General features: G+C 47.4%; 1 protein-coding gene across 1 annotated transcript in view; it reads left to right on the plus strand.

Annotated features, from left to right (window-relative positions):
* Nucleotides 1–8,846: 8,846 nt before the first annotated feature.
* Nucleotides 8,847–20,148, plus strand: part of ZBTB7C (zinc finger and BTB domain containing 7C) — a gene marked incomplete at both ends in the record, with an annotated part of 104,094 nt that continues 92,792 nt past the window's right edge. The window contains one exon of the mRNA XM_084225123.1: nucleotides 8,847–8,914. Coding sequence (XP_084081249.1) covers nucleotides 8,913–8,914 — 2 coding nt within the window. The remainder of the gene's footprint in view (nucleotides 8,915–20,148) is intronic.

Genomic DNA, 20,148 nt, shown 5'->3' on the forward strand with positions numbered 1-20,148 from the left:
TCCACCCACACACCCACAGGCAGGTGTGAAGCCCTCATGGACTCTGAGATCTCCCATCCATCAGCTCGTGCACTGAGCAGCGTCTTCAGGATGGTCAGGGCTTGCTCTTGCAACCTGTGCCACAGTTTTCTCCAAACCAAGCAGGATCTGTGCCACAGGAGCACATGCTTGTCTGGCTGAAGGGAAAAAAAACCCAACAACCCACCCTAGAGCCTATTTAGGGTGCCTGTGATTTATTTTTTTTCTTTATACAGTGCAAATGGTGAGTGTGGCACTACAGAGCAGGAAGAGAAATGCTGCTAAGTGCTGATTCCATCTTCATGTGGGCACAGCAAGGGTTCACTCCCTAGGTCTGGGGAGAATGGTGTTTTTGTGATTCTGTAAATGGCTGCACTCAAAGGCGGTAGTTTGAATTTCTCTAGTCACTAATATATATGTTATATGTAATATATATTAAATTATTTATTTATTTATTTATTTATTTATTTATTTATTTATTTATTTATTTATTAGCCTGGATAGATCCAGTGGTGAGACTTTGGCTCACCCACCCCCCATCCCTTGTTAGCTGGATGCTTCTGTTATCTTTTGCGATGAAAGGTGCCCCAGAAATGTAAACCACCGATGAGCTGTGCTCCTTTTAATGTAAAATAGTAGTAATAAATACTGTCCTGCTGTTCCCCTCATCCCTTGTCATCACAAAGCACTCCATAAATTGCACTCCAGCCTCTTACATTCCAGCTGTTGTGTGTACCGAGACACAGCCGTGCGTGGGAATAAAAGAAATACTACCTTTGGGGTCACTGCTGATGTTACCCACAGGTTAATGCGAGTGGTTTGTATTTCTCTTCACTCCCCCTTAATCCAGTCTCTGATCCATGTTGATCTGGAGGCTGAGTTCAGCCTGCAGCAGTTTATGCCTTTATCTCAGTTGAGTCCTAATGCCAGCTGGCACAGTGGCTGTCTCGCATCCCTCTGGCCTGGGCAGAATCACTGACCTGGTCTCTGCTCACCAGGCAGTAGACTGAGGCTCAGTGGAATCCTGGGTGTTCACCTGTCCTAAAAATGGGGCAAGGTTGTGTTTTTGACGGCCTTGCTTTGCTACCTTTTCCCATGGGTTTGAAACTGCTGCCTGGCACCATGTGATGCTCAGGTTTCTCTTTGTCAAACACTGCTCCTCTCCTCCTGGGCTTGGGTCTTTGCTCATGGAGGAGAGTCTCAGCCACCCCTGTATCATGTTTTCCTTCTGTCAGCCGCACCTCTTTCCCATCCAGCATCCACTCAGAGGGTGAGTGTTTTGGAAGGAGGGATGAGTGTGCCTGAGCTCTGCAATGTCTCCATGGGGAGCTCCTGGCTCCTCAGAGCATCCTCTAGCTCCCTGCTTGTCCTTCCTTCCTCATACTCATGCTTTTGGCCCAGGAGTGAACATCAGCCAGTAAGTCAGATGCTGTCCCAGCCCACGCACAACAGTTGAAATTCCCCAAGTGAAATTAATTTTTTTAATTTCGTTAGACATCCAAAACTCTTTCCTAGCACTGAACCAAATTTATATTTTGGAATCATAAAATAGTTTGGTTTGTGAAGGCCATCTAGTGTGCTTGTAATGGGCATGAACATATTCCATTAGACAAGGATGCTCAGAGCCTCATCCCACCGGGACTTGAATGTTTCCAGGGATGGGACAGCCACCTTCTTAGGGGTCTTCTTTGTCCTCCAGAACTGGAAGGCTAAAGATTTAGCTGATGCTCAGCTGCAAACTGGCCTCCACACTCATTTGCTGGGGCTCAGGCATATCCAAATTATCCAAATTCAGACTGGGCTCCTGTGATCTGGCCGCAGCCTGGGGGGTGATAACCTCCATCACAAAGGTCCAGTCCAGCAGCCTGGGTTATTTTAAAGCAGGTAAGTGGAAGAGCCCACTGAGATAAATGCTCAGGTAATCACACAGGTCCAAACTGTGAAACCACCTTATGTCATCAAAGCAATTTGAAAATCAATTTGATGTCTGGCAGGGAGGCAGACACGTCGGGTCCCTTCGGCGTTCATTAGCATTCAGGTGGCAGCGCTCTGCCAAAGCTGCTTTTTCTGGGAAAGCTATTGAAAAAAAATTAAAGGAGAGGGAAAAATTAAAATTAGGCATTAACCATAATTTCCTCTCATTAAAGGTAACAACAGCCCCAGCACCAGTCTGGAATGGGGCTGGTTGATGGGTTTTCAAGACGGGGAAACAGTGCACGCCACAGAAGTGAAGTGATGATCAAATAAGAAAGCAAATGAGGCTCCCCCCTCGTTTTTAACAAAGGCAAGAGCGGGGCCAGTGGCAGAGTGGTTTAACTGAGCAGTTAGAAAATTGGAGGTCAAAGCCTGACATGGCTATTGATGAATTGAGGGTGTTGGAAGAAGAGTAGCAGACATCACGAGTGGGCTGTAGAGACTGAAACATGAAGCAAGATTAAAAGAAGTTAAGTACCTGGAGGTGGTGTGGCTGTGCAGCAGTGAGGTGAACCATAATTACAGTCACCACATGCTGCAGACTGGAGAGAGACCAAGGGAGAGAGGATCAGAGTGGGGTAAGGCAGAGGAAGGGGGGGAAGATTCAGGGTTTTGAATCTCTTTGTTCCAGGCGTGTTTGGGCAGGTTGTGTGGTGCAACACCTGCTGGTCACCTCTTTTTTGCCATCTCCTCCTGACTTTATTCTCGTTCATGCCCTGATGTTTCCCATGCAGCCTCAGGTCATTAATGAAGGGCTGGATTGTGTTCTGCTGGCTGAGGGTGAGACTGGGGCAAACTCCTGTAAAGCATCCTCGTGGACATGGCGTTCAGTGCATGAAGGAGCAAATCCTTTGAAGCTCTGGCCTGGTTATTCATACCATATGGGACATACTGGGCAAGGTGCTAGGATGGAGCTGGCTTAGGGCTGGTAGCAGCTCTCAGGAGGGGGTTCCTGCCTGGTATTGTCAGGTGTCAGCTCCCATTGCAGCTTTCCATACAGTGATGTCACTTAGTTGCTCTCACTGATGAGGTCCCTTGTTTTCATGCAGACTTTATGAGCTTCATATATTCCTATCATCATGCCTCCCTTTGAAACTAGAGTGGAGATGATGCCCTGGGCAGGTGATGTACTGAAAATTGTAGGTGCAGAGACTTGCATGCATTTTTTTTATTAAGCTCTCTGGTTTACAAAGGCAAGCTCTAAATGAATCCCTAACGACTGTGACTGCTAAATTATCTCCATGAATCCAAGCGTAGCAGCACCTCCCTGAGTCTGCAGGTAGCCCGAGACAGTAAAATAATGTGTGAGCACTTCTCCTCTCACCAGATGCTTCAGGGAGCTCAGCTCGGTGACTTTGCCTTGATTGGTCTTGATTAACTTTCCCCCTGATGATTATTTTGGTGCCTTAAGTGACAAAGGGAATGGACTAAGGGGTGGCATGGGGGTTGTTACCTTTAAGGTTCCTTCCAACCCAGACAATTCTCTGATTCTATGATTCTAAATCTCCCAAAGCCTTCTAGCACCATACTTTTCCATGTTTGCACTGATTGCATGATCAATTAATTGATTGAAGCCATGTTTGCACGTAACATTTTTCATCTGGCTTCTCAAGGAAACAAATCAGAGACCTGGCTCTTTCTCTGTCCCATCAGTAATTGTTGAACCATGAAGTGGGTAAGGGTCAGGTTTGTTGGAGGACTAGGAATAATTTGAAGTGCCTAGATTTCTTCAGAATAAATATCTTGCCAGGGACCCTAATGAATGAGGAAACATCTGCAGTATGAGACACACCAGTGATGGTAGAGCCATGCCATGCGGTTGCCACCCAGCTGCAGATGGGTGGATGCTTTTAAACAAATTAATCCTGAGGGTGCCTGCAATTTCTATGCAGCCAAACACTCCTGGGATAAATCCTGGGCCTAATTCCGAGCTGTCTGGCATCTCATGTAGTCATCCAGCTTCCGCAGAGCAGGGACGGGGAGCAGCCTCTCTGGTGTTTGAGGCACTGAGGGGCTGGACCTTTTGCATGTGTCTGAAAGGGCAGACGTGTGTCTTGGATCCAATTAAAAAACACAGCAACTTGTGAGTTTGTTAGACATGACTAAGGGCTGCTTGGGTTAATGGAAAAGTTGAGCAGAGCTTAATTGTTCCTGCATAAAGAGCACATGGAGGAGCTACGGAGGCGGTCAGAGGGGATGTGTGTAAGGTGTAGCTTTGTAGGGTGGGAGGGAGTAGATAAGCCCAGCATCACTTTAGGAAAAATATAAAACCAGGACTCAGATGCTTTTATTGTGAGGACTGTTGGTGCCAGAGCAGCTGCAGCAGGGAGCTGGCCTGGGATGCTGTGGTTCAAATCTTTTTTTTTTTTTAACACATTTGCTTTATGTGGAGGGATTTTGTGGCAAATGAGATACCATGTGCTGGTGACAATCTTGCTGTGTGCCGTGTGGCTGGCACAGAGCCCATGTGTAAGTGCTGGTGGGTGGGAGTTTGTCTGTGTGCCTGCAGACCCCTGTCAGCTGAGTGCTGCAGGACACGTGGGCTGAGCCACAGGTCCCCAGGGCTGCCCTGGAAGTTGGGCACTGGCACAGAGAGGGTCAAGAACTTCCTCCCTACAGCAGTTCCCAATGTCTTCTCCAGCCATCCTAGAACCCTACAATAGTTTATGTTGGAAGGGATCTTAAGGATCACCTAGTTCCATGCCCCTACCATGGGTAGGGACACCTTCCACCAGACCAGGTTGCAGTGACAGAGCCCAAGGGTGGAAGGTGAAGGCCGGGCAGCCTTCAAATCTCTCAGCAAAGCCTCTTCCCTCCTCCCCAGCCACTCCATCCCACGAAAAGATGTGTTTGTGCCTCCTACTTTGCTATTGCTTAAACCCCTGGTCTCCACGACCAGCCCCACCTCTTTGCTTGCACATCACGTGTTGATTTGTTTTGCAGCTATTTGGGAGGGTGAGGGAAGGGGCAAAGAGGAGAGAAGGAGTTGGGAAAGGCATCACAGTTGTTGGAGTGAGTGGTCAGATCCCTGCTGTTGCCCTGAGGGGAGACAGGGACACCAGGCTGAGCGTGGGGAGCCCCAGCCAGCATCCACATCCCTCCATCACAGCTGTGAGGAGTCAAGGAGAGTTTAGTAAGTGTTGCATCAGCACAGAAAAACATACTTGATGCAGAAACATCATGAGGTGAAATAAAAATTTTATAAGTCTTTTCTTTTTCTCTCTCCCTCTTTTACGCCTCGGCAGCACACACTGAAGTTGTCTGGGTGGATCTGGTCTGTGCACTCGGGTCATTTTATGACTGTTCTTGCTGTTTTCATGGGAGTCAAGTGATTTATGTGCATCTTTGCAGATCTGGGCCTTTAGCTAATATCGAAGTGCACACCCACGCATGCCACTATGGCAACATCTAATAACCCCAGTGTAGAAAAATATTTCCTTTTCATTGTAGCAGTTAAGCTGGAATTTCTGAGAGGACTGATGGCGTGAAGTGCTGAACTCCCACCCAGGTAAATAAGAGTTGAGCATGTTATTCTTTCCAATTCCCTTTTTGACGAACTCCTTGGAGCGTGTCTCTGCTGATGGTGGATTGTGTGGGGAGAGGAGGCAGCTGGAGCCTGGGTGGCTTCCTCACAGCCATTCCTGCTGGTACTTGGGAGCATTTAGACACCACCCCAGAGCTCGTGTGCTGGGAAAAGCCATCTTGCTAGTGCTGTGCAGAGCAAGGTGGTGCCGGATGAGGAGGATGCTGAGATCTGTCCCCAGCTTTCCTCGAGAACTGGCTCACCCCGGTGTGACTGCAGGACTTGAACTCTATTTTGGCAGCTCTGGCTTCTAACCCTGCTGCCTTCAAGGCTGTGTCTTCCCTAGAAGTGGTTTGTACTGTGGTGTTGGTGAGATCCAGCTGGTCCTAGGCTGGGCTCCTGGTCCTCAGCAGTCAGGTGGCAAATGCTCAGTGTGCTCCAATGTTGCGGGTTTGGTACCAGGCTTTAGGATCTAGCAGAAGCATTTGGCCCCAGAATATTGCCTCTCCCTGGGTCATGCCTCAGGATGTTGTGTATGGATAGCTGGGGGAGATCCCTGGAGATGTTTTGAAGCCAGGGGGAGAGAGGGGAGGAATTAAATAAATATAAGAGAATGTTTGTCCCCCCCACAGCCAGCAAAGTGGGACTAATGAAATTCTGCAGAGGGCAGAGGGAGGGCAAGGACACAGTCAGCAAAAATGGATCTGGATGGCTGTAACATAAATAGAGAGGGGGTGGAGGAAGCTGGAGACACTGCCCTGCAGAATTAGCTGGACGCTGACTCCATTTGAAGCCCCTTCCAGCCTCAAAGGCCCTCATTCTGTACCCACTTTGTTTCAAGAATTAGAAAGACGAAAGAGCATCTGTCATGCAAATTGCATGGTAGGACAGATGCCCAGTGTGAGGTCCTGCACTGGCAACCAGTGGTTCAAAACAAACAAACAAACAAAAAATGTCCTTTTCAGTCAAGAGATCTGCTGTTGGGCTGTCTCCAAATGCCTGTACATTGACAGAGTAAGGTTTTTTCCTCAGGGTGTCCCTCCAGAGCTGGGCTGTGCAGTGAGAAAAGCTGCTCTGCTGTGTACATCATGAGTTAATTACCAGCTTCTAATCACATCTGGTGTGGCTGCCTCACAGGCCATGTCCTGTTTGTCACTGTGATGTGGTGAAACCTGGTGAAAAAGCTCCTTGTTCTGGGTTTTCCAGAGCAGCTGTGGCTTCTCCATCCCTGGAAGTGTCCAAGGCTAGGATGGGGCTTGGAGCAGTCTGGAATAGTGGAAGGTGTCCCTGCCTGTGGCAGGGGGTTGGACTGGATCATCCTTATGATCCCTCCCAACCCAAACCATTCCATGATCTTCTATTAAGGACCTCCTGCAAAGAATTCTGGAGTGCTTTGGAGGACAGTCATGGAAGAGTTTGCATTGGAGGGAATCTTCCAGAGCATCTAATTTCAATCCCCCTGTCATGGGCAGGGACATCTTCAACAACATCAGGTTGCTCAAATGCCCATCCAGCCTGGCTTTGAGTGTTCCCTGTGCGGGATATGAACCATTTCTCTGGGCAGCTTGTTCCTGAGGATGGATTGGGCAGCAGAATTCCAGAGGCTGATCTGATGCTGTTAAGTCCATGGTGATGCTCCTTCTTTGCCACTGGATATATGTCAGCTTCTGTTACAGAGTGCAGGAGGAGAAAAGATCCCAGACGGCCTCTCAGTTTGAAATCTCAGATGGATAGGAAAAATGGGTTTTCACTCCTACCTACTCATCTCATGTAGGAATTGATGCAGTTGGGGGCAAAGCCACAACAACCTCTTGCCTTTATTCAGGGCACCTCCCTGTCCCCCAGTGAGAGGGGTGGGAAGGATGGCAGTTCCTGTTCACAGAGTGCCTGAGGAGAAATATTTTCCAAATTTTCCTAAGATAGATCATAAAAACAGACTTTGTGGTCAATAGTGCTGAAGCATCAGTGGAGGCAGGATTTCATGGGAGAGCGTGGGCGTGGTGGAAGCTTTCATGTTGTGGTCCAAGGCAAGACCCAGTGGTGGCTCCCATTTGGAGCATGTGGAGACCCTCATGGAGTGGGTTGTGGGTTGTCCTCCTCTCAGAGGTTAGGATTGCTGGGGGGAACAACCCTTCTGATGGAATAAAGAGCAAATGAGGAGGTGACTCTCCAAACAAGTTCTGTAGGCACTTGCTTGGAAAGCAGATGACTGGTTTCTCCTCTTGAGGGTTTTCAGATGCTCCTCTGTGTTCAGCTTTGCTGGGCAGTTTAAAGGAAAATGCCGAGAAAGATGAAATTTCCTAATCAGTCCTCTCAGTTCATTCCCTGAAGCTCGAGGAAGGCTCCCTGGAAGGTCAGTGGCAGCTCCTGCAGTAGCATGATGGACTCATTTCCCTTTCCCCCAGCGCAGACAGCCCCGTCTCCAGGCCCTGCTGTCACGGTGCAGCTGTGCGAGTGGCAAAGTGCAGATGCTCATTTTTTTTTTACGAGCTGGCCGAGCCTTCTGCCGTCCCCCAGCCTTGGCAGAGGAGGCTGCAGCTCCACGCACGGCATCTGCCGGAGCGCCCGGGGGGCTGGCAGGGTATGAAAGGGAGCTGCAGGGCCAAGCGGGGCTGGATGTGGCCTCGGCAGGGCTTGGGAGCAGATCCCGGTTTTTTCCCTTCTTCCCCCATGTCTGTTTGTGTTGGATGTCCCGGCAAATTGTGCCCTCTGCAGATGGGCTTTGACCTTGGCTGCCACCCAGGCTTACTTTGCTGGGGCAGGTAGAGATGGGATGGATTTGCAGCCTTTGCTCAGCCCGTGGAGCATTTTCTAAATATGAGGTCTGATTTATGCCTGGTAACTACCTTTTTCCACTGTAAGAAAAAAAAAAATAAATTGGTAATTTATTTTCCCAGGGTTGTGGGAAACTGCACTTACTTGAGCTTGAGGTAACTTCAGCTGAGCTTGTTGAAATCTCTGATACATCCCAAGGCTCCTGAGTTCAGAAAAGAAAAATAAAACAGGGATAACAATCCCAGTGTGCCCCATGAAAGACAGAATGGGGCAAATAGCAGGAGTTTGGGGAGTTTTTTATCTTGTACATGGATGTGCTTGACGGAAAATAAACGCACTACAACTTTAAGGCTTTGCCTGCAGCTAAATATAAGGGTGTGCTGGCTCCACCCTGCTGCTCTGTTAGGGATACAGGCATTTATTTTTCTGGGGTGGGTTTTTGCTTTATTTTTTTCCCTTCTCTCTTTTTTTTTTTTTTTTTTTTTTTTTTTTTTTAATCTCCACCATGAAATGACCGACAGACAGTTTAAGCAAGTGGTCCTGGAGCGTGCAGGAGAGGTACCTCCTAACACTCTCCCCATGGAAAGTTAAAGGATTGGGACTTGACCAAATTTCAACTTTCATGTAAGTGCTGCGTGCTGTTGTCTGATGGGGAGATGAGGATGGCAGGGATGAAGTCTTAAGACAGCAATCTACTGTCTTAACCTGACTTTCCCGAGCCCCCAGCCTGCTTGGTGTTAAGCCAACAGCCAGGTTAGCCTGGGGAAGCTGAGCTTTGTGGCTTGGGGATGGTCAGCCCTGAGGGGATGATCATTATTTTCCTAAATTTTTTGGTTTTATTTTAGTTGAAAGCTCTGTTGGTGTTGTTAAAACTCAGAGAGGCGGTGGCAGGATGTGTTTTCAGTCAGCATTTGCTCAGTTTAAACTTATTTTTTTCTGACTTTCTGTTTGGGAAAAAGAAGCCAGTTCCATCTCCATTTTCTATAATCATCTGCTTATTTTATTAGCTTTTTCCAAAAGGCTGTATTTCCCCCGATGCCTGGCCACCTGTTTTCTATGAGCTGCTGAAGGTCTGAGCTCTTGCTCCGCGTGTGCAGAGCAGATTTCTTTCAACAAGCCAAAAGAAACGACACAGCTATAGACTAAAAAGGGCAAAAAACCCCACATGCTGTGCTATTTTGGTAGTAGCAAATTATGCGTCCTACAAATTACCATTGGTCATGAACATTGTCCGTCTGTCTGGATGACAATGTCCTGCTTTCAGACCACTGCTAATACGTTTAGAATTAGGATAATACTCATTGAACTCCAAAGCGGCTCCTCTTTTCTTCGCCCTGATTTATTCTTACCAGCAAATGTCACATGCAAGTGGAAGTTTTATGGCTGGATAATTCACAGCCTGTTGGGCATCTTATTAGGAAGGGCTTGGACTTTAAAAAAAAGTAACTTGAAGTTGTTCTTTTAGGGTTGGGAAAGTATCGATTCTCTAGGTTTTCTTGCTTGCTGACTTTCTTTTTTAATTTTTTTTTTCTTTTCCTAACCTCACCCTTTTTTCTTTACTTTTTGCTCTCCCTTTCTCTTTCCCACTTTGTTTTCTCATCCCTTTTTTCTTCCCCCCTTTCCTTTCCCCCATTTTCTTTCCCCCCTTTTCTTTCACCCCTTTTTTTTCCCTCTTTTCTTCCCCTTTCCTACCCAGTTTTTGTTTCCCTCTTTCTTTTTCTTTCTTTCTTTCTTTCTTTCTTTCTTTCTTTCTTTCTTTCTTTCTTTCTTTCTTTCTTTCTTTCTTTCTTTCTTTCTTTCTTTCTTTCTTTCTTTCTTTCTTTCTTTCTTTCTTTCTCTCTTTCTCTCTTTCTCTCTTTCTCTCTTTCTCTCTTTCTCTCTTTCTCTCTTTCTCTCTTTCTCTCTTTCTCTCTTTCTTTCTCTCTTTCTTTCTCTCTTTCTTTCTCTCTTTCTTTCTCTCTTTCTCTCTTTCTCTCTTTCTCTCTTTCTCTCTTTCTTTCTCTTTCTTTCTCTCTTTCTCTCTTTCTTTCCCTCTTCCCCTCTTTCTCTCCTGTTTTTTTTTCTGTTTTCCCTTTATTTTGCTTCCTATTTTTTTATTTATCTTATTTTTCTCTGTTCTTTCCCTTTCATTCTTTCCAGTGGAGCACAAGTAGAACTGAGGGCTTGCTCACCTTTTCATCTGCACTTCATGAACATCAGCTCTGAAGTACGACTCCAAATCCACAGTGAGGACTGTGGTACCGTAAGAAATAGATGTGACACTGTAAGAAACAGATGAGGATTGCAAATAAGGATTTCCCCACTGCAGTATTGCAAGCACATTCACCTTTTGATATGCCTTTAAGAGGTGGTTCATGCCCACATCTTGAACCACCTGGTGGCTGGTCTTTTTGAGCAGTGTACAGTGAATACCCTAAGCAGATGTTTCCAGATGTGGCGTTGCATGGGGGTTCATGGGCAGGGCTGGGAGCAGGTTGAAGCCTCAGTGATGGGGTGTCTGTGTGTGTTGGGTGAATGCCAGCACAGGAATACCCAGCAGGCAGCATTGTCCTCTCCTACAAGTCCTCTCTGGGCCAGAGTGTCCCCTGCAGCCACGCCAAGGGCAGGTTATGCCCTTTCCAGCTGTGAGGCTTGAGAGCAGATGGTGTCTTTTTCCACTTTCACACCACCCCTGGCTTCCTTTCCAATTTTCCTGAGTCACCTTTTTTCACAAAAGGGATTGAAAGGAAGAGACTGGCATGTCCATGGGGGCAGGTAGCTTTTTCCCTGCCGTGCTGCCTGGCACATTGCTGTTGGAGAGCGCGTGGTCGGTGTTTCTGCAGCGTCTCTCTGCTGTAATGTGTCTGTGCTTCTCCTCTCCGGGGTTTTCCATGCCGGTTATCTCTGCCAAGCAGGAGACAGGAGGTGAGCTGCTTTGCTGACTGTCTGGGGGAAAAACAATGCTGTGGTCTCGTTTTCTGTCAGATGGATTCAGGGGATTCAGGCAAAGCTCCATGATGAATTCAAAGACTGCTTCCTTCCTTCTCTTCCTCCCCCTTCATCTTCCTCTCCTTCTCCTCGTCCGCCTCTGCTTCCTCTCCTTTGGTGCTTCCTTTCCTTCTCCTCTTCCTTTTCTCCTTCTCGTCTTCTGCCTTCTGCCTTCTCCACCCCTTCCTTCCTCTCCACCTTTTCCTTCTTTTCCCTCCTTTCTTCCCCTCTCGCCCTCCTTCCTCACCTTCTCCTGCCTTTCTCTCATTCTTTTCTTTCCTTCCTTCTCTTCTTCCTCCTACTCCACCTCTGTCACAACCACTACCTCATGCTGGTGCTGCTGCAGGATCCAGATGCAGCACAAATCCAGAGTGACATTCCCAGCTCTGACTGTCCACAACCCTTTTCCCATGCCAGAGCTCTCTTCCCCTTGCATGGCAGTGGCAGCTTTTGTAGAAGGGAGACCCCAGAGCATCCCAGCAGAGGACTGGTGCTGTGGGACCCCCAGGAGCATTTTTGAAGGCTCCTCCCTTCACGTCCCAGGGGTGTTTGTTGCCAGGATCAGTCCCACTGTCACCCTCCAGTTGCTGCTGGGGTGTCTCAGGGCTTTGGGTGGCCAAACAGGACAGCAGCCTTGTATCTCCTGGTTTACACCTGTGGGTACAAGAAAGGTGTGAAACCTCATAATTGTGAAGGTGCTTTCAGAAGGCTCCTTGCACAGGGACCCATTTTCAAAAGTCTTCTATCCACTGCAGGATGAGAGCAGGGCTGGTTGGGGTGCATCCTCAGATGTTCAGAAGCTGCTTTGGGTGGTGTTTCAGGTCATAAAACCCAAGTGCTGTGCCTGGAAAGACAGACTGCTGCCACAGCATAAACAAATCTATAGAGCCCAGGCAGCCAACAAATTCACCATGTGCAATGCGTGTGTTTCTCCACCTCTCTTGTGCTTTCCTGTCCAAACTGAGAATGGCTTGGGCATTGAGGGAAAGTCCTGTGGGGAGAGGCTGAAGGAGCTGCGGGGACTGAGCCTGGAGCAAAGGAGGCTCAGGGGGGACCTTGTGGCTCTGCACAGCTCCTGACAGGAGGGGATAGCAAGGGCTCTGTTCCCAGGGAACAGGGACAGGAGGAGAGGACATAGGCTGCACCAGGGAATGTTCAGGTTGGACATGAGGAATTTTTTCACACAAGAGGTGGTTAAAAAATTGGAAGAGGCTTCCCAGGGAGGTGTTGGAGTCCCCATTCCTGGAGGTGTCCAAGGAAGGCCTGGACAGGGCACTCAGTGCTCTCGACAGGTGACAATGTAGGGATTGGTGCAGCTTGGACTCGATGATCTTGGAGCTCTTTTTCAGCCAAGATGATTCTGTGATTCTCTCTGTGATTGCTGTCCTCTGGAGAGATGAGGTGTATAAGTGGCATGAGCCCCACATGGAGCTGGGACTGGCATGAGGTAGCACTAGAGCTTTGTCTGTGCCTTTGTCATTCCATCTGCGTCAAACCCCTGGAGCAGGAGTGAATCTGCTGTCCTCCAGGTGGTTTTGGAGGAGCTGTGTAACAATTGCTGGAGTGTGGGTGTGCAAATCCCTCCTTGCAGGTCCCTGAACTTGTGGCAGTGGGTAGGAATTAAAGGCTGTTTTTGTTGAAGGATTGATGGGCTGTGGCTGATGCTGCTCTTTTGTACACCTTTTCCATCCCCTAATGGGTAGGGTGCAGTGGTCACTGGCAAACTGAGCAAAAGCTCTGCAGAGCACCTGAAAAGGGCTGTGTCTGTGCGTGTGTATGGGCTTCAGAGGGGCAATGCACACCCACTTGGGGGTTAGCAGTGCTTATAAATGGAAGTTCTCCTTTGGAAGCCTGCGTGAGCACCATTTCCCGAGAGTTGCCTAATTTAAATCATCTTTGCTCTGTTTTGTCCTATCCATTATTTTCAGCTGTCAACATTAAGTGCCACAAAGACCCTGTAATAGGCTTCTTTCTGCTTCCCTCTAATAATCCCAGAAACAGTCACTGGGCCCTTTGTCTGGGGCTCTGTGATGGCTCTCAGTGTTCAATTTGCTGGAGAGGAACCACTTTGTGGAACAGTAGGACAATCAGTGAGGCAGTGGCTCAAGTGCTGCCATCCTCCCTTTGAAGAGGCAGGAGGGGAGCGAGATGGAATTGTGTTTTGCCCATCATGGTTAATGACTTCTAAGAAAAGCTTCAGTGGCAGCTCAACAAAAGTGATCCTTAAAAAAATAGACGCATTTAATTTGCCCCAGAAGTTGTTGGGGTTTAGAGTGATCCTTGGAGCTGAATGAGAACAGTGAGATCTGGTGTCCAGGTCTGGGTTAGGACTCGGAGTCTGTGTCTGGCCGGAGGGTCCAAGCCTTGCATGTCATGGCCAGGATGAAATCCAGCAGAGGTAAGTGTTGCCAGATTTTCTTGGCTTTTTTAGGCATTGGTAGGATCCAGTGAAAGGTCTTTACACTGATACCAGGTCCACTAAAGAAGAGGTGAAAGGTGAAACAGCAGGGTCCTGTCAATGCTGTGAATCCATCTGTGGCAGTCCTGGACTGCATGGACATTTCTTACGTGTCTTCAGGGATGCCTGCTTGGGGCTGGGGGTGAACCAGGAGGCTTCTTGAGGGCTCTTTCAGTACTTGGATGCTGCAGACTTTGTCTTCCTTGGGGCAGTGTCAGGCATCCCATGCTTAACTCAGCATAGATTGAGGAAACTTTGCCGTGGTTTCTTACTCCTCATCTTTTGCTGCAGTGGAGAAACAGCAAGTGCCTCCATTGCATGAAATATCTCAAAACATCCAGCATTCCATGTGATTCCATATGGATTTTGTGCTAAGTTTTACTCATCTTACTTGTGCTGCTGCCCTCAGCCATGCCCATCTCCTGCCCCTTCTGCCATCAGGTCTTGCTCCAGGTCTGCCCTCCCAGTCTGAGGGACTCTGATTCAAAAATCTGCTTCAAATTTTCTGCTTCACAAATCCCCCTTGTCAAGGGATCAGTTCAAGGCAGCTAAAAGTACCCAGAGTACAACTAAAAGTACCCTAACAGTGCTGCACTGGGTATTAAAAGGCTGTTTGTCTTCATTGGTCAAGAATGGCTCTGTGACAACCTTCTTCCAGAGATTTTAGGGGGAGTAAACCTGTGAAGATGGAGCTTGGTGTGATTTTGAGGCGCTCCTCCATGCACTGCCTGTCATACCTTTCTTACTCAGCCCTCTTGGTTCCTGGATGTGAAAGGTACCAAGATGGAGGGAGTCAGGGATGGTTCAGAAAGCACGTGAAGAGGGCGAATAATTCAACTTTTCTATAAGCGCATAAACTAGCTCTTATGGTGGGAACATAAATAATGAGAAGAAAAAGAAGTTTCCAAGTAAATGTTGCAAGGAGAAGTAACTTTGATTTTTAAATTTGAGCTGTGGATGGTTTCTTCTGAGTCTATTTATCCTGAAACTTAATTCTTACAGGGACCATTGTCAGGTTTTTTTTGGTTTTTTTTTACATTGGTTTTATGTTAACTGGTGCTACACTTAATCTGCCACCACTCTGCTCAGACCCTTTGCCTGCTGCTTGGCTTTCTTGAGTCCTGCTGGAGTGTCTGATGGGTTTTTGTGGCCTCAAAGCCTTATTCCACTCTGTGCTAAGACAGCAGCTTTAGGAATGAAAAATGAGTTCAAAAATGCTATTAAAGAAAAGCTGTTGGTGTAACATGATTTTTGCTCAGTCCCATATGGCTTGGGGGTTCTAGGCTCATTTAAAAAAACCCACTTAAAGTGTGCTCTGCCTCACAAATGTCCCACAAATATCCCCTTGATGTTAGCATGGCCCACGGCTACACCTGGGTGCTTTCCATGAAGTCCCAGATCTGCAGTTGGATGGAAAGCTAAAAATCTAAGGAAAACTGTCATGACAAAATCCAGGCTTGTTTTAGCCCATTTGGTTGTGGAAAGAAAAGTTGCAAACTGTACCTCTGAGCAATCCCAAAGGAAAAGAAAAACAATATGTTAGAAGAGGGGAAAAAAAAAACAAAAAGAGCTGGAAGTGTTGAAGGCAGTCTCATGGGCTTGGGATGGTGTGAGCACTCAGCTCTGGCCAGGGCTGGCAGTAAAGCTGAAGCTGTGGTTGAGGAGAGAACTCAGCCTTAGGCTCTTCCTTGGAGTCAGGGAAGGTGGATTGTTTTCCGGCGATGAAATTTCCTATTGAAAAATTGAATGTTTCCTTCTCTCCCTTGTGAATGGACGCCTGGGAAGCGAAGCACGCTGGTTCCAATTACCAGCACAGCCAGCCCAGGTGCTGCAGTCAGTCAGGAATTTATACCTTTTCATACATTCTAGAAAAGAGAAAAACTTTTTTTAATGATTATTATTTTTTTATTCTTTTTTTCTTTTTCAATATATGTAATGACTTCAAAGTGGGAGCCCAGCCAGACTGCTTTTGATTTGTTCCCATATTAATGTTTTATGTCTGAATATGTGCCTGGTCACTCAAATTAGTCAAACTTGTGACTGCAGTTGAGCCCAAACATATAGTCCCAATCAATGCAGGCTCATTGATAGGGCTGGAGCACCTCTCCTGTGCAGACAGTCTGGGAGAGCTGAGATTGTTCAGCCTGGAGAAGAGAAGGCTCTAAGGTCTCTCCAGAGACCTTACTGTGGCCTTTCAATACTTAAAGGAGGCATACGAGAGAAAAGAAAAAGAGTTTTAGTAGATAGAACAAAGGGTGATGGCTTTAAACTGAAGAAGGGAATGACTAGAATCTAGGAATTCAGACTAGATGTAAGGAAGAAATTTTTTCCTGTGAGGATGGTGAGGCCCTGGCACAGGCTGCCCAGAGAAGTGGTGGGTGCCCCATCCCTGGAAGTGTCCGAGGTTAGGCTGGACAAGGCTTGGAGCAACCTGGGATCGTGCAAGGTGTCCAAAATCCCTTCTCCCCAGGCCTTTCCCTGCCTGCATGGGCAGGGTGGCTGGCCTGATTTGCAGGCAGTGCTGGCTGGAGCTGGTGTGAGCTGTGACTGCAGATGGGCCCGCAGGCTCCAGCTTTGCATGATGCCTTCTGCAGATACCTGGCAGAGCACAAAGACCTCGTTAAGGCAGCCAGTTTGACTGCAAGTGCACACCCCTTCCAGAGCACAATTGGCTAAGTGGTGCTCCAGGACCAGGCTGCTGCACTCCCACGTTCCAGTTGATATTTAAAATAAGAGCATACATCTCTGGCATTGTTTCCATCCAGGGCTGCCTACAGCTCTTCAGGCAGGATCCCCACTTTCCTGCAGTGTTACACAAAGCCTCAGCAGAGGCAAAACTTGCCCTGCAGTGTGAGACAAGGGGCAGCAGGCAGATCATGGAATCACAGAGTCCTTTAAAATGGGAAAAAGATCATTGAGTCCAGCCATCCCCCCTGCTCTGCCAAGGCCACCACTAACCTGTGTCTCGACATGGCTTTTAAATCCCTCCAGGGATGGGGACTCCACCAGTGCCATGAGCAGCCTGTGTCAGGGCTGGGCAACACTTTTCACTAAGAAATTTTCCCCAGTATCCCATCTAAACCTGCCCTGGTGCAGTTGGAGGCCTTTCCCTCTCATCCTGACCCTTGTTTTCAGGGAGCAGACCCCAGTCCCACCCTGGCTGCACCCTCCTGTCAGGGAGCTGTGGGGAGAGAGAAGGTCTGTCTCCTCTCAGACTTCTTTTCTCCAGGAGTAACTGGCTGGAGGAGAATGAAAGAACACACAGAGCAGCTTACAATGTATGGAAATGTTGCATATACATGTGTGTGATTGCAGAAGATTCCCGTTGTACGGTTGTGTTACTGGGAGTACATGGTCATTAGGAGTGAGCTGGAGTGGGAACACCTGCAGGGCCAGAGTTAAGGGTGATTATGCAGCCCAGCCCTGGCTTTTCTTCACTTTGGAGAGCTGCACAGCATAATTTCATCATGGATTTATATACAGCTAATTGGCATATAGTTTGATATGCAAATAAAACCATATAAATATCAAAAGAAAGACTTAAAGCTGTGCTTTCCACTGTCATGCTACAATCCTTGCTTTTCTGGTCAGTCTAATCTACTCGATTGCTCCTTTCATCATCTTGTGTTTTGAAGGCATGATATCTCTTTCAAAGAACATCTGTCAGACGTATATTAATTAGTTAATTTTTCTGCAAGGAATGTAAACACGAGGGTGGAGAACCCAAAGCCCCGAGGATCCAATGAGGTGTGTGGCCAAGTAATTATTTTGGGGTAATGCAGAGATATGGCCTATGCTCAGTCTATAAAGGCAAGAAACAGGTTTCCTACTAGATATAGTCAGTTTATGCTAAAGACTGAAGTGAAATTTTCTTGATGTGGGCACAGGAGCCTGTGTCATAGACACACCACAGAGATGGCATTTCCAAACTGAGCTTTCTAAGGTAAAGATGCTACTGGCAGTGGTGCTGAATTATGTTTAAATTCAGTTTTTAATTAAGAATATTAAGTTTAAGTAGTTCAAGAATGGAAGAAAGCATGGAGAGAGCCAATGTTTTTATGTTGAAGGAAAATTTAAGGTGTAAATTTGTTAGCTGGTAGCACCAAGTTTCACTCCTGAACTGGGGCTGCCTGGATGCTTCTCATGTGGTTCACACTGAGAGCCAGATTTACTAGGATTTTTGTGTTTTGATCTTGGGTGAATGTCTTTTGCTGTGAGTCTTCAATCAGATCTATTTTGTGCGATAACAAGAAATAGGTTTTTGTGTGAGGGGACTGTGCTGCAGTGTACATGCACAGCAGTTGGGCTGGAGAAGAGCTTGGTGTGCAGTTCTGGGGCCAAATCCAGTGCTGGCAGTAGGGCAGAGGGGTGAGCTGAAGCAGGACCATGCACAGGTAGGTGCAGTACAGGAATTCCCAGAGGGTTCCCCAATTCCAGAGCACATCACAGGCACTGGAGCGTGTCTTGCCATTTGGAACATACAGAAGTCCTGCTAAGGCAGGGTCCTCTCTTTCAAATCCCTCCTTGCCCCCTCTGCCTCTCTTGGCTGAGGTGTTCCCAGGCTCACTGGTGGTCACTGAACTGGGTTCCCATTTCTGACCCCGTGTGGGACAGCTGCCCCTCTATTCTTGACAACAAGGCTCTGCCCTTTGGCATGAAACCAACTGCAGTGTCCTTTCAGCAGGATGAATTTTGGATGTCTTCAGGTTGCAGCAAAGCAGTGTTTAACTTCCACCGTCTGTCTTTACCACTTCTGCCTTTCCTTATGTGTCTTTTTAATTTTTTTTTTTCTTTTTTTTATTTGCTTTCTGGCTTCCAGTCCTCTTGCTAATGTGTTCGGTGTGGACTATTAATATATCCCAACAGGAGCAACCCTACTTATGTTCTCCTTTTGGAGTAAGGATTAGGGAATATCCCTTAGCCCTTCTTTTTCTTCCCCCTACTTTTTTCTGTTTTTTCTTTTTTCCATCCTTCTCCTTCAGAGCTGAACTCCAGAGGAGGGCCAGAGGGCAGGGACAGATGGGATATTGGGAATGAGGAATTGCTGGCTGGGAGGGTGGGCAGGCCCTGGCCCAGGGTGCCCAGAGCAGCTGTGGCTGCCTCTGGATCCCTGGCAGTGTTCAAGGCTGGGTAGGGCTTGGAGCAGCCTGGGACAGTGGAAGGGGTCCCTGCCTGTGGCCCTTTCAATCCACACCACTCTGTGATTCTGTAAGCTGTGTAATTATGCAGTAGAGTGCAGGACAGTACTAAGGACATTTTTTTTTAAACAAGCATTGTTTTGTCATACCTGTCCGGCCAGATAATCACAAAAATGCCTCAAGGAGAAAGAGAGATGTCATTCACCATCAGCTGGGGATCTGTAAAATGCCATGTATCACGAGATTGTCGTGAGGCCATGACACTGGCAAAGCTAGGCAAAAAATTTTTTGCTGGGTCTTGTGGTTTCCTTTCCTTGCTGGATAAAATAAAACCTGCCAAAGCAGCGGCAGTGGGCTCCCATCTATCTGTTCTCATACTCCCAGCCGCTTCTGCCTGAATTATTCATGCTCCGTAAGTGATCTGCAAACAGCTCCTGTGATCTTCCTGTGATCTGTGGGTATGCCAGACTCACCCCTGCTTAGGTCAGGGCATTTTCTTGTTTCCTTCCCCGCGGCAGGGAGTCTGTGGGAATCTCCAGATTCCTCACCGCCTCTTTCTGATTAGCCCAGACGTGTATTTATTATTTACGTGGCAGGATTTGTTCAGCTGTCCCAGGCGCACGGTATTATCAGTGGATAAGCAGGAAGACTCACTGCAAACATCTGTAGCTGTTGCTTGACAAATCCTGTTTGTATAAATAATATTAAGGAGCTGCAGAGGCTGTTGTGGAGTAAATACCCTCGTGACTGAAGGCAGCGCTGCCAGCTTTTCACCTGCGTGTGCATCTCAATAGAGATTTACTGGGCTGTTTTACACACACATATGTATACATATAAAATACTTCAGTTTTTTTTTTTTAGTAAAGGCCCCTTCCAACCCAAATTATTCTGCTATTCCTATATATGTATATATGTTTTATGTATTTGCCCTTTTTTTCACAAGCTCTTTCCCCGTATTTACTTCAGCTTTTAGGTTTTTTTCCTGCTGATTTGGTCATGGAAATAGGTTGGCAAAGCCAGGGAGAAGGGCAGTTTATGGGCAGGTTATTGGCTGGTATTTCGTGTGCTCTGCTATCCATATCTTTAATGAAATGGGCTGTAGGCCCACCTCTTCCTCCACACCCACCCCAGATGTACCCACCGCAGGTACATCTTGGATCTGCCTCTCTGGTGACATCTACTTCAACCACTCATTATTTTGGGATGAGGACTGGGATGCTTCAGGAGCCCATTGCCAGTGGAGCTGCAGCTAATGCTCTGAGCAGGGCACGTGGGGCCCCCTGGTTCCCTTCTCC

The sequence above is a fragment of the Fringilla coelebs genome (assembly GCF_963513975.1).
Source record: "Fringilla coelebs genome assembly, chromosome: Z".
Classification (NCBI taxonomy): domain Eukaryota; kingdom Metazoa; phylum Chordata; class Aves; order Passeriformes; family Fringillidae; genus Fringilla; species Fringilla coelebs.